Raw genomic sequence first — 14,099 nt, 5'->3', positions numbered from 1 at the left:
TTTAGATTTTCTATCTTTTACCTATTTTCTTAGTCTATTTTATTTTGTATTGGATGTGGACTATTAAAATCTCCTATTATTAGTGTGTTTCCTTGCATCTCCTATAGTTTTTGCTCCATAAAGGTGATTGTACATAAACAGATAGAACCTCATCTACATTTATTGTTATGATTGATAGGTTTGGTATCAATTCTATCATAATATTTTATACTTGCAGTTGACCCTTGAACAACACAAGTTTGAATTGCACAGGTCTACATAAACACAGATTTTCCTCAATAAGTATGTGCTACAGTACAGCACAATCTGCAGCTGGTTGAAATCATGTGGTTGGAAGCAGAACAGTGGATATGGAGGCTGTCTATAAAGTTAAATATGGATTTTCAACTATGTAAGGATCAGTGCCTCTAACCCCCAAGTTTTTCACGGGTCTGGTGTATATGTAGTGTTTCCTTGCATTGTTTGTCTCAAGATGTGTGTGTGTGTGTATAATTTTTTTCTAAGATGTGTATTTAAAAGTTTTTTGTTGAAAATAGTTTTTTGGAAGGTTTGTGTCTTTTTTCTTAATTCTAGTACTTATACCCCTCTGTTTGGTTATTTAACTTTCATTATCAGGCTTATCAGATTTTTTCATTATCTTTAAATACCCATCTGTTGCCTATTGCCTGTATAGCAATGGGGCTTCCCTGGTAGCTCAGCTGGTAAAGAATCTGCCTGCAATGCAGGAGACTCTAGTTTGATTCCTGCATTGGGAAGGTCTGCGGGAGAAGGAATAGGCTACTCACTCCAGTATTCTTGCCCAGAGAATTCCATGGACAGAGGAGCCAGGAAGGCTACAGTCCCTGGAGTCACAAAAGAGTTGGACATGACTGAGTGACTTTCACTCTCACTATACAGCAATGAGGTTTTTATTTTGGTGGTGTTGGGTCTTAGTTGTGGCACTGGGGAATCTTTCCTGGCAACACACAGACTCTTTCGCTGTGGAGATCAAGAGGGCTCATGTGGGATCCTAGTTCCCCAGCAATGAGGTTTTTATTGTTTTCCCTTTCCCATTTTCTGGTTGTAGTATTTCTCCTGTGTGACAATGTGTAACTACTGTGCATCAGTCCTCCACTCTCATTCCCATCTTTGTTTCATTGTCCATGCACACTTACAGATCATTAAATGCCCACAGTCAGTTATTTTGTCAGTGTTGCTTGTTACTATTTGCTTAGATGAAGTTTATCCTCTAGGAGATTCATCAGGAAAGACTGATATGTGCAGCATTCCCTTAGTTCTTGTATGTTGAAACTTGTTTTTTTCTATAGCTTTGATGGTTGAAGGATAACTTGGCTGGATATAAAATTCTTGTTTTACACTTTTCTTTCATTGAGTTTAAAAAACATTCTTGTTCATTTGTCAACTTGCTATATATGTTGACTTTGAAAAGTCGGGTGCTGGTCTCATTTGTTTCCTGTAGCAAGTTATTTGATTTTCCTGCAGGCATTTCCCATTTGTCTTTAAAGTATAATAATTTCATTAGAACAAGTGTCAGAGTGATTGTTCTGGGCTAGTTTTCCTAAGTACCTGGTGAAACTTTTCAGTGTATATATTCACATCTTATTCATTGTCTCAATTTATTTTTTAAAAATTTAATGTATTTAGTTATTTATTTTTGGCTGTGCCGGGTCTTTGTTGCTTTGCAGGCTTTTCTCTAGTTGCAGTGAGCTGGGGCTATTCTCCAGTTGTGGTTCCTGGACTTCTCATTGTGATGGCTTCTCTTGTTACAGAGCATGCTCTCTAGCACACACGGACTTCAGTATTGCAACACATGGGCTCAGTAGCTGTGGCTTTAGAGCTCAGGCTCAATAGTTGTGATACATGGTCCTAGCTGCTCTGCAGCATGTAGGATTTTCCTGATCAGGGATCAAACCCATGTCTCCTGCATTGGCAGGAGGATTCTTTACCACTAGGCCACCATGGAAGGCCCTCAATTTAGTTTTAAATATTAGTTCTGTTCTATTGCATGTGTTTTTTTTTTTCTTGGTTATATGTGTGTTCACCCACTCAGCTTCAGACTACCACATCAAGTAATACGTTGTTTTGTAGCCAAAAGCAAAAGAGATTTGACATTCTAACTGGCTTATATAGGTAGACAAATTGAATGTTAATGTAAGATTTTCACTGTACTTTTTGAAAAGTTATAAGTAATTGGAAACCCTCTGTTACTGCTTTTTGATTCCCTAGGGCTGTGGGGACTCAGGTGGGAACCACAGATCAAAGAAATCGTGAGCAAGGTTAAAAAGGAAAAAAAGAGTTTAGTAATCATGCTGTATGCTAAAGTATGGGATGTTGGGATGAAAGGTATATATAACTTGAGGTTGTTTTCCTGGGGTAAAATTCCATCTTGATCTTTTGACAGGCTCTCAGAGGGAGTAAAAAGCCAACTAATATATGTGTATTTTTTTCACCTGAGCCCTGTGATTTTTCTCTGGGACAATCAGAGTGATGTTTAGACTTCCCCCCAAATGCTCAGAAGATACAATAGGAAAAATTAAAAAGAAAATAAATTTCAGTTAATGTAAATAACAGGAATGTTGGTAGGCTATGTCTGAATTCTTGCCTTTTCTGATTATTCCTTGTCAGAACAGTCTTACATTTATTATTATGATTGTCAATAATAAACCTTAGTGCATAATATATATGCACTCTCAGATGACTAAGCATCTCGTATTTAGCATATGCCAAATCCAACACCTGAGTTTCCTCTCCCCACCCTTTTCCCCTGTTTTGTACACAGTACCTCCAACCTGCTACTTACCCAGACCTGAAACCCAGGCATCTTTCTTACTCTTTTCTTTGTTTCCCATCTCATTTGTTAATAAGGAAATCCTGTTGGCTACCTTTAGAGTATTCCCAGTTGGACTGTCTATCACTGCTCCTTCTGCCACCTTGGTCCTTGGTATCATCATCTCTTGTGTGGATTATCACAGTAGCTTATTTAACTGATCTGTGTGCTTCTGTCCTTGCATGATAGCTTGAGGGATGATTTTAAAATATAAGTCAGGGACTTCCTTGGTAGTCCAGTGGCCAAGACTCTGCTCCCAATGCAGGGGGCCTGGGTTCAATCCCTGGTCAGGGAACTAGATCCCACATGCTGCAACTAAAAATTCTGTGTGCCACAACTAAAGAGCCTGCATGTCACAATGAATGTTGAAGATTCCTCATGCTGCAACTAAGACCCTGCACGCCAAATAAATAAGTTAAAAAAAAACAAAGTAAGTTAGATCATGTTGCTCTTCTGCCTAAAAACCCTGTAGGTCTTTTCCAGTTCACAAAAAATAAAAGCTGAAGTTTTTACAGTGTCCTCCAAGGCCCTCCCTCATCTGGCTTTTCATTACCTCACTGGCCTCATCTCCTTCCCCTCTGACCCTTGTCTGTTCTGTCCCAAGCTGAACAGGTCAAAAACAGTCTGCCCCTGTGCCCTTTTCTTGTTCCTCTCTTTGCCTGCTGTGCTCCTGTCTTATATGGCTGCATGTTACTGCCTTGCTTCTTTCAGATCTGATCAGATATTCCCTTATGGCTGAGGCCATCCCCAACCACCCTGAATAAATAGCATCCATTTCAGCCCCAGTCCCCTTAACCGTGCTCCCAGCCCCACCTACTGTGCCAGTGGGACGCCAGGTCCCTACCTTAGGGAAGACAAGAAGGAGGCGGTGATCAAAGAGAGTTGGGGAAAGGTTGTGTTGATATTTTTATCTGCTACTCTTCTCATAGGCATTTTAGCTGCAATGGTGTGGAAAGCAGTGCTTTGTTTTTCATTGCTCTTTTTCTCTCCCTCTCAAGATGGTTTCACCCAAATATCACTGGCGTGGAGGCAGAAAACCTACTGTTGACAAGAGGAGTTGACGGCAGTTTCTTGGCGAGGCCCAGTAAAAGCAACCCTGGAGACTTCACACTTTCCGTTAGGTAAGCTGGAAGAACAAGAGCACATCCTGAGAGTGCCTGCCAGGTGGGAAATGTTAAGACCACATTTGGACAACCTGCTGCCCTCATTTAGAGTCTGAAGACCTGTCTGCAGCCCTGTGAGTGAGGCCTTGCCAGTGCCCTGGTCCCCAGATTAGGGGGGATTCAGGCTTGCTTGTGGGGTTTCAGAACATAGCCTCCTGAGAGTGAGCGGATTAGGGAGTCAGCAGAAGGGGCCTGAAAGGTGGGCTTTTCTTCTCTCTTGAGGGACCACATAAGGATGAGTTGGAGCAGAGAATAAGAAGTTCTTAAATTGAGCCTGATTCAATCCCAGTGTAATCCCAAACAAGGCACAGTTCTGGTTTCACTCATCCTGAATCTGGTTCCCTTTCTCTTCTGGTGACTACTGAATGGGAAAAAATACTCTTGAAGTATTTCTTCAAATAGACTCACAGACATAGAAAACAAACTTAAGGTTACCAAAGGGGGAAATGGTGGTGGTGGGGGTCTGGGATTAACAGATACACACTGTATTATATATAAAGTAGGTATCAAAGACCTGCTGTATAGCCCAGGAAACTGTACTCAGTATCTTGTAATGTTCTATAAGGGAAAAGAATCTGAAAAAAAGGTGTGTACATAACTGAACCGCTTTGCTGTACACCTGAAACTAACACAGCACCATGAATCAGCTATACTTCAAGTAAAAAGAGAAAGAAAGAGAAGAGTTTCTTGAGATCACTTTTCTTTTTCAAAAAATAAAGCATCACTGAGGAAGTTGTGGTGCCGTTTGTTCCCCTGTCCAGTCCCATTCCCCTCGCTCCTTCCTCAGAGGAAACCACCATCAAGAGGCTGGCATATCTCCTTCCTGAACATGTTTTTATACTTGTACTGCATTTGTCCTATGTGTGAATGATATGAAGTTGGTTTGTGTGTTTTTAGAATTCATATCCCTGGCTTTATAACGTATGTATTCTGCGACTTCCTTGAAATTTTTTTTTTTTTTAATTCTGTGCTGGGACATATAGATCTAATTATCAATTTTAATGGCTGTATAATACTTGAATGGTGTGAATATACCACAATTTATCCCATCCCCTATTGTTGGACACTAAGTTATCTTTACTATGTTTAAAATTGTTTTGAACAGTATGGCCATCGCACCCTGTTGCATGTCTCTTTGAGCCCACATGGGCGAGTTTTTTCTTGAAATTGAGTTTCTCTTATATACTTATATACTCTTATATTCTCCTTGCTCTAGCTCATTCCAGGAGCTAGATATGAACTGCTCTATGAATTTTCTTTTGTTGTTATTATTTTTAAATAAAAAAGTAAGGAAAATGTGCTCTGAGGATTTATCTAGGACCCTTTTGGGACTTGAGAAGTCCCTTTTCGATGGGTATTAGTTTCTCTAGGAGCCCATGTCATCGTTAGCTTTTACTTCTGTTTTGCTACCAGGAGTGGGCAGAAGCCTTCGTGAGTTTTTGGGCCTTGTCCTAGCACAGACCTCTAACCTACAGTTGAGTGACATTTGACTTACAAGATTATATAATAGTAACGATGAGGAGGAGGAGGAAGAGGAGGATGATAGCAGACATTACTGAGGACTCAACACATTGCAGGCCATCTTGCTAAACACTCACCGTATTTCATTTTATTTCATCTCTCCAGTAACCTAAGAATAAATACCACTTTATTAAGTCCTAAGTCCTAAGAATAAATACCACTATCTCCAGCTTTGAGGTAAGTAAGCTGAAGCTCAAAGGTCAAGTTAGGAAGCCAGTCTCGTACCTAGTAGGCAGCAGAGCCAGGACTACAGAACTGGTGAGGTTTTTTTTTTAATTTATTTTTCCTCAGCTTTTTATTCTGAGCAATTTCAGGTCTATTGGAAAGTCAAAAAATGAATACAGTGAACACCCACATTCTCTTTACCTGTTATTATAACATTTCACTGTGTTTGCTCTTTCTTTTTAGGACTGTGTGTTTGTATACTCCTTCTACCAAACCTTTTGAAAATAAGTTGCAAATGTCAGGATGCTTATTTTTAACCTCTCAATATTGTTAGTTCAGTGTGCATGTCCTACGAACAAGGACATCCTGTATAATTACAATATCATTAATATTATATATGAGAAATTTTAACATTGATTCAATATTATCTAATGTACAGTCCCTGTTCAAATTTCTCTCGTCATTTCAATCGTGGCTTTTGAAGCCATCCCATTATGTCACATCAGAAAGCACAGAATATCTGTTTGTCTTATCTTTTGGTGTTTGTACTCCTGGAGTGTTACTGCTTCTAGGCCCTTGTAGTAGACAGAGCTGGGGAGTAAATATATATTTGAAAGCAAATTTTAAATATATCAATATCAATAAATACATGAATATATATCAAACCAAGTTTGATAGTTCCAATTCAACACCAGCTTCTTCACCTCTTCTCATTCCATATTTGCATTTCCGTTCACTTATAGAGAAAACCCTGTTTTGTAGCCGCATCAGTGTATGACCTCATTTGCCCAATCCTATAATAGGAAAATAGCTTCAAAATGACTATACCACTATCATTTCTAATTACAAACATTTCTAATTAAGTAAAGTTCATGATTTCCCTGGAGTCTTTTTTGTTCTTAGAATATATCCCAATAAGGGTGTACTGTTAGTACTGTTTTCAGAAGCTACAGAAATTAATTTTCTGTGTAGTTATGAACTTACTACAAAGTCAGATTCATTTCTTTCTGTATTCATTTTTGGTTATGTACTCATTTTTTTATGTATATGATAAATGTTTTATTGTGTATATGATATAATAGACACTGAGATATGTGTATATGTGTGTGTATGACATGTTTATTGTTCTAGTTTTCTGCGGGTGATCTAAACTTTTTGTTATGCACCCATGCTAGTTAGTCAAGGAAGATACCCTGTTTTAACTTTGAGGAAAAAAAATACAGAAAAATACATAAATTTATGTACAATTACCCATGTTGTGTTTATTGCCAGTCATTTTTTTCTTCAAAGTAAAATATAAAGTAAAGCAAAGTTTCCTCTTTTTCACCACACTTTCTACTGTTCTTTTCTTTCTCAGAAATAACTACTTTCTGAGTTTGGTATAATTCTTTCTAGTTCATTTTAAAAAGGGTACATATAATAAACAATGGAACATAAAAATAATAAAATGTAAACATAATTATATATATGTCTGTGGTCTGTGTCATGAATAAGGCATGGTATGACTTGTGTACATTCTGAAATTTTCATAAATGGTATGTGCTGAGCACATTGTTCTGCATTGTGCTTCTTTCATGCTCTATCGTGTATATTTATGTATATGTACATTTTTTTTTGGCTGCACAGCAAGCCTTGCCAGAACTTGGTTCCCTGACCAAGTATCGAACCTGGGCCCCAGGAGTTAAAGCACCAAGTCCTAACCATTGTACCATCAGGGAATTCCTAATATCGTATTTTTGAGCTCCACCTATGTTGCTTTGTATTGATCTAGTCCATAACTGAAATATCTGTTTTTGTGTTATGTTCTTAAGGTTAGAGATAGAGAGCTCATGTGCTAAAATAGAATCAGGTGTAGCTGGAGGAGAGACTTACTTGAAGTACCTTTTTTACAGGGAAAAGATTGTTACCACAAATTAGAAGTAGATATTGTTGTTAACATTGTAGAGTACTTTTTCGTACTTTGTTCCCATTTTCCTTTATCTTTGGATAAAGATAGTAGTGTTTATATTTAACAGAGGCCTCATCGATAATGGTGTAGGGTCAGACTAAGAAATATAGGTTAGTGGCTTTCATTTTGGGATTGCCAGATTTCTTGGGTCCACAAAGATGATTATGAGTAACGAGGTATATTTAGTAGTTTGGAAAACCAAACGGAAAATCATCAGACTGCCTAGGCTAACCAAGTTTTAGAAACTTTTGGCCAGTGTGTTACGTCAGTTCAGTGGGTTGACATATTAGCCATCTCATTTTGGAAAGTCTGTCAGTTATATGTCTTTAAAATGATTTTTAAAGATACAGTTATGTATAGTATCTTAAAGTGTATAGTGAGACGAGTTTTGACAAGTGTACTTATTAATGCAACCAAAACTCCACAATCAAAATCTTGACTGTTTCTTTCACCCTCAAAAGTCCCTTTATGCTCCTTTCTAATCTTCCTCCTGCTACGAGGTCAGCAATATTAATATTCTTTTTTCTATCCCCATTGACTAACTTATTTGACAGCAGTATATAAATGAAGTCATACAATATATTTTCTTTTGTGCCTGACTTCTTCTTCTCTTTTTTTTTTAAATTATGAAACGCTTCACCAATTTGCATGTCATCTTTGCGCAGGGGCCATGCTAATCTTCTCTGTACCATTCCAACTTTAGTATATATGCTGCCAAAGTGAGCACTGGCTTCACTGTCATAACCTAATGTTTTAGAGATTCACCTATGTTGTTTGTGTATATCAATGGTTCTGTGTCTCTCTTTGTAAATTCCTATATGATATTCCATTGTATGAGTATTTGTATACATTTTGGCGACAAATATTTGATTTTTCATTTTTCTTCTACTACAACGAGGCCACAATGAATATTCTTGAACCAATCTTTGGTAGCCATGAAGCGTCATTTTTGGAGGGCAAAATACTTAAGAGTGGGTTTACTGAATTATCAGGTAAATGTATGTTTTATTCTAATGATATTCATTTGATTAATTAGTGATGAGAAAAATGATTGCCCCTTAATATACACAGAACCCTTTGTGTTGAAATGGTTGACTGTGTGATTATTTTTCACTCAATGCATTTGTTTAAAAAAAGCCTAAATTTGTACCTTCTTTGGGTTTGTTTCAGTTAGGTGAAATCTGATAATGAATGTGAGATCCATGTTTACTAGTATAGCTCTTCATTTGTCTTCCCCCCCACCTTTCTAATGGACTATTTTAGAAGAAATGGAGCTGTCACCCACATCAAGATTCAGAACACTGGTGATTACTATGACCTGTACGGAGGAGAGAAATTTGCCACTTTGGCTGAATTGGTCCAGTATTACATGGAACATCACGGGCAACTAAAAGAAAAGAATGGAGATGTTATTGAGCTCAAATATCCTCTGAACTGTGCCGATCCTACCTCTGAAAGGTCAGTTCTGTTTCCGTAACTGTGGAGCCTGCGTCTCTCCCGTGTCATAGGTGTGATGTGAATGCATCATGGGGGTTTGGCTTCTATCTGTTTATTAATCTTAAAATCTTAAAAATCTCATAATCTTAAAAGTTTTACTAAAGTAACAGTGATAGAATCAGTTTACTCTCAGAGTGGCCTTTTCTTGCAAAAGCTTCAGTCACTATTACTTAGAACTCATAGAAGTCTCAGACAGTTCCTGTATAGATTATACTTGGTACATGAATAATTTTAAGATTATTGAATTTGAATGTTACTGAACTTTGAGAGTTAGGAGAGGAAAATGAACGCTAATGGAAACACCAAAACGGTAGTAGTTCCCTGTAGCTCCTGACCAGCTATTCAGCAATGTCACCAACAGATGTCAGTTTAAGCTCAGAAGTGGGAAAGCAGAGAACTCAGAGGGTTCAGATTGTTCATAAGTTCTTTGATGTTATATCCACGAATGTGTGGGAATGACCTTGCTTAGAGGGAATTGTATTATTTCTGAGATCTTTCCCTTATTTTGGAACTAAGCTGATGAAAGCTGGGGCTTGACTTATTTGTATTGATTTTATTGGTTTTCTTCTCCATTCTCCGTCTCCTTTCTGACTCAGTACCAAATCAGGGTCTCCTAATTAGGTTTGTATATTTTCCATCTTCAGATAGGTTTCTTCTCTTTATACCTTCATGTCATTGTTATTTTATGCTGATCCTTTGTTTGCCAGCCAGATTATTAAGCAAAAGACTGTCAGCCAACTCTCTGCAGTTTATTTCTTTTTTTTTTTTTTTTGCAGTTTATTTCTTAATTTTGCTATCTTTGGCTGAGAGTGGATGAAAAATATCTTGATATATATACCTTCAGTGATGAGCAGTTAGCACTACATGTGGATCATGTAGTGATCTTCCTCACCAAGATCCTGAGGGAAAAAGCCACATTATTAATATGACTATATTAATTTATTTTCTATAGTAACTTAGAGTAGTATTTTCTCAAAGTCTGATTTCAGACCACCTACTCTAATGTGCTAGTTAAAAATGCAGATTGCTGGGCCCCATTCTGACCTAGTGTATTGGTATCTCTGATTGTAAGGTATGAGAGTTCACATCATTAGCCCAATCCTTTGCCTCTACTCCAGGTCTCATGTGCATTAAAATTTGAAATGATAACCCAGCGGATAGTCCAAATATGTGGACAGCAAACTTGGAGGCTCTTGAAGTATAAGTTGAAAATCTGGGAAAGCTTGGAATATTTGAATTCATTTCTAACAAAAGATCCCTTTTTTATGGAGTGTTTGCATGCCAAAGCAAGGGCAAACATTCAGATGATTCTCTGTCACTACCATAACTCTCTATTATAATTGCTTTAAATGACTGTGATTAAATAGTTGGTCATTTTAGGGTTGGGCAGTGGAGAAATGGCAGACTGCCTTTTTAAAAGATGAGGGATTTAAAAGAAAATAAGAAAGATTGAGGATATTTGTGTTCAAATGACTGTGGGCTCATTTAAGGAATTTAATGGTTACTCATAACATCTTTATCATTTTTCCTGCATGCTGGGGATGCAGGTTCAGTCTTGAATAGGATGGATCAGTCTCTTGGACGAATGTGTCTGTTTTAAATTGTTTTGAGATATGACTATGGATGGTAGTTTTATAAAAGGATATTGTGAACTCATTGTAGAACTCAATTGATTGTCATTTAAAAAAAAAACTAGGTGGTTTCATGGACACCTCTCTGGGAAAGAAGCAGAAAAATTATTAACTGAAAAAGGAAAACATGGTAGCTTTCTTGTGCGCGAGAGCCAGAGCCACCCTGGAGATTTTGTTCTCTCTGTCCGAACTGGAGATGACAAAGGGGAGAGCAATGATGCCAAGTCTAAAGTGACCCACGTCATGATTCGCTGTCAGGTAAAGCCCCAGCTGAACCGTGAGTCTTCTGAAATGTCATCTTTGGGTGGTTTTTCTGTTGGGAGAAGACCAACACCATTTCTTTCAAAGTCAGGTTTTCTTTGTTCCTTTAGGCGAGGGCTTCTATACTTTGAGTACCTTGTTAATTATAACTGTTTCATCATTTCATGGCTTTATTATATTACTTATTTCCTGTGTGTCTCTAGCAAGTCACCTTCTGCCCTGTGGTATCTTTTTAAATTTTTTTCTGGATGCACCACGTGGCTTGCAGAATCTTGAAGCCTGGTCCTTGGTGGTGAAAGTATGGAGTCGTAACCACTGGACTGCCAGGGAATTCCCAGCCCCACAGTATCTCAATCTACTTGTACATGGTTGCAGCTGGAATCTGCCTCTGTCTGAATTTCTAAAGCGATGGCCTCAGCTCCTCCCTTGGGTTGGCACAGTATAGCCTGTGACTGCATGTGATTTCATATCTTAAGGCTGGGAGAATTGAACTCACCGTTTCTTGTTTTTAATGTGGTGGCTAGACCAAGGAGGTTGGGTTTTGGTCAACTACATCAAACTTTGTTTTGACATAGTGTCTTTTTTTTAATTTATTTTAATTGGAGGCTTATTACTTTACAATATTGTGGCTGTTTTTGCCATACATTCATATGAATCAGCCATGGGTGTACATGTGTTCCCCATCCTGACCCTTCCTCCCACTTCCCTCCCCATCCCATCCCTCAGGGTCATCCCAGTGCACCAGCCCTGAGCACCCTGTCTCATGCATCAAACCTGGACTGGTGATCTATTTCACATATGATAATATACATTGACATAGTTTCTTAAATAGTAACTGTGTATTCACTTATTGCTTCGGTTTTTTAATAAGATTAAAAAAACCAGCTTTATTGAGATATAATTCACACACCATGAAATTCACTCTTTTTAGGGTGGACAGTTCGGTGGTTTTGTTTTTTTTTTACTATATTTACAAATTATGCAGCCAATAACACTAATTCCAAAATATTCTCATCACCCCAAAAAGAAACCCTGTGTTCTTTACCAGTCACTCCCTACCTTTCCTCCTCCCCCCAACTCTTGGCAACCACTAATCTCTTCATTTCAGTGGATTTGCCTGTTTGGGGTATTTTGTATAGATGGGCTCAGGTAATATGTGGCCTTTTGTGACAGACTTCTTTTACTTAGCATGTTTCTCAAGACTTATCCATGTTGTACCATGTGTCAGTAAACTCTTTCTATTGTCAAACTTTCTGTTGTATGGATATATACCACATTTTGTTTATCCATTAAACAATTGATGGGCATTTTGGCTATCATGAATACTGCATTTATGTAAAAGTTTTCATGATATTCTCTATTTGATGAGACGTGATGTTCATATTTTCTTTTAATTTGTATAGTTTCCTTTATTATACTAGCTGGTTTAAAGTTTTGTCTATACTTTCTCAAGGACAGTTTCCACTGAATGTTTCCCTCCCAGTCCCAAAATATGGTCCATACTTTCCTGTTTCTTTGCATGGCTCATGAGTTTTTGTTGGAAACTAGGCATTTTATTTTTTTCAAGTTTTATTTTGCATTGGAGTATGGCCATTTAACAATGTTGTGATAGTTTCAGGTGGACAGCAAAGTATTTTACTTATTAAAAAAATTTCCCCTACACCATATGGCTTGTGGTATCTGAGTTTCCCAACCAGGGATTGAATCTGGGCCCTCTACAGTGGAAACTTGGAGTCCTAACCACTGAACTACCAGGAAATTCCTGAAAACTAGACAGTTAAAGCAATATTATGTGGCAGCTCTGGAAATCTGATGTCCTCCTTTCCCAGGGTTTGTTGTTGCTGCTTTTTATCGTTCCTATAGTTGATGCTGTTTGTATGTTTATTGACTTTCCTGTATTCTTTGTCATGTGTGGCCACTGATATCTCTGCTTGGGTAGCATAGTGATCACCTGATGGGTGGACACAGATTTCCTTAAATGCCTTGAAACATTAAATCTCCCAGACTTTGCCAGCATGGCTCTGTGTGTGTGTTTGTGTGTGTGTTGGGGCATGTCTGCCTTTAGTGTTCTGGTACCTTAAAACTCAGCCTTAGCCTTCACTTCCTGGTTGCACACAACCTCAGAATCAGCCAGAGGTAAAGATTAGGGCCTTTTTGGATCTTTCCTGAACTTCACATAGCCCTGCACATGCACATGTCCTTCTAGATTCTCAAGAGTGTGTTGGAGGTTTTCAGAGCCCGCTATGGACGTTGCCTGGATTTTCCTTTTAAGTTTTTGCTCAGTCTCTTATAAAACACTGACTGGTATTGCTGCCTTAGGCAGCTGTGATACTAAACAGTTGCTGCCGATTGTTTTGGGGAGATCCCCTGAAGGCAGGGCTAAATAGGCTCTAAGTCAGGTTCAAAGACAAGCTCTGAAAACAGGGCACTGCTAAACAGATCAGATAGTGATAATTCTCTGGGGATTGGTCTGGACAGTGTTCCAGTTTCATCTTGTCTACTCCAGTTGTGCTAAGCTGCTTTGTTTGCCCAGCTACTGCGGTTATGAAGCTATTGGTTTTCAAGGCTACCAAGTCGGGGGAGGGTTAGTCTCTCTACTTGAGTTGGGAAAAGCAGTCATTTAACATAAAGGTCATGAGCGTAATTTTTTTTTGTTTTTCGTCATGAAAGGAACTGAAATATGATGTTGGTGGAGGAGAGCGGTTTGATTCTTTGACAGACCTCGTGGAGCATTACAAGAAGAATCCTATGGTAGAAACATTGGGCACAGTACTACAACTCAAGCAGGTAAGCTTATTGGACAGCTAAACTCCACCTCCTTATACAATTAAAGAAGTCCCAACATAAAATATTCCAGATGGAAGTAGAATAGTATCATAAACCTCCACATACCCATCACCCAGCTTCAATTATATCAACTCATCAAGTCTTGTTTCATTTATTAGTCCACTCACTACCTTCTTCCTTAGTATTTGTAAACAAATTCTAGACAGTACATCATTTTCATGACTGTCTTCATATATAATTCAAAAGGCCTTATGGAGTTTTAAAGCAAAGTTTTGATAAAGTTTTCATTGTAAATCCAG

General features: G+C 38.2%; 1 protein-coding gene and 1 non-coding gene across 5 annotated transcripts in view; one reads left to right on the top strand and one right to left on the bottom strand.

Annotated features, from left to right (window-relative positions):
* Window positions 1-14,099, top strand: part of PTPN11 (protein tyrosine phosphatase non-receptor type 11) — a 70,680-nt gene that overhangs the window by 18,141 nt on the left and 38,440 nt on the right. For 2 of the 4 annotated variants that reach the window (XM_061384977.1, XM_061384975.1), the window contains exons 2-5: window positions 3,826-3,948; window positions 8,888-9,082; window positions 10,818-11,010; window positions 13,684-13,800. In XM_061384977.1, coding sequence (XP_061240961.1) covers window positions 3,826-3,948; window positions 8,888-9,082; window positions 10,818-11,010; window positions 13,684-13,800 — 628 coding nt within the window. The remainder of the gene's footprint in view (window positions 1-3,825; window positions 3,949-8,887; window positions 9,083-10,817; window positions 11,011-13,683; window positions 13,801-14,099) is intronic. The other 2 variants (XM_061384976.1, XM_061384978.1) reach the window with 1 other exon arrangement.
* On the bottom strand, window positions 8,245-8,351 carry LOC133229316 (U6 spliceosomal RNA). The gene has a single exon (XR_009730540.1). It is a non-coding gene; the product is annotated as a U6 spliceosomal RNA (small nuclear RNA).

This window comes from Bos javanicus, chromosome 17 (genome assembly GCF_032452875.1).
Source record: "Bos javanicus breed banteng chromosome 17, ARS-OSU_banteng_1.0, whole genome shotgun sequence".
Classification (NCBI taxonomy): Eukaryota; Metazoa; Chordata; class Mammalia; order Artiodactyla; family Bovidae; genus Bos; species Bos javanicus.
Note: the sequence above shows the minus strand (reverse complement) of the source record. Positions and strands in the feature narration are given on the sequence as shown.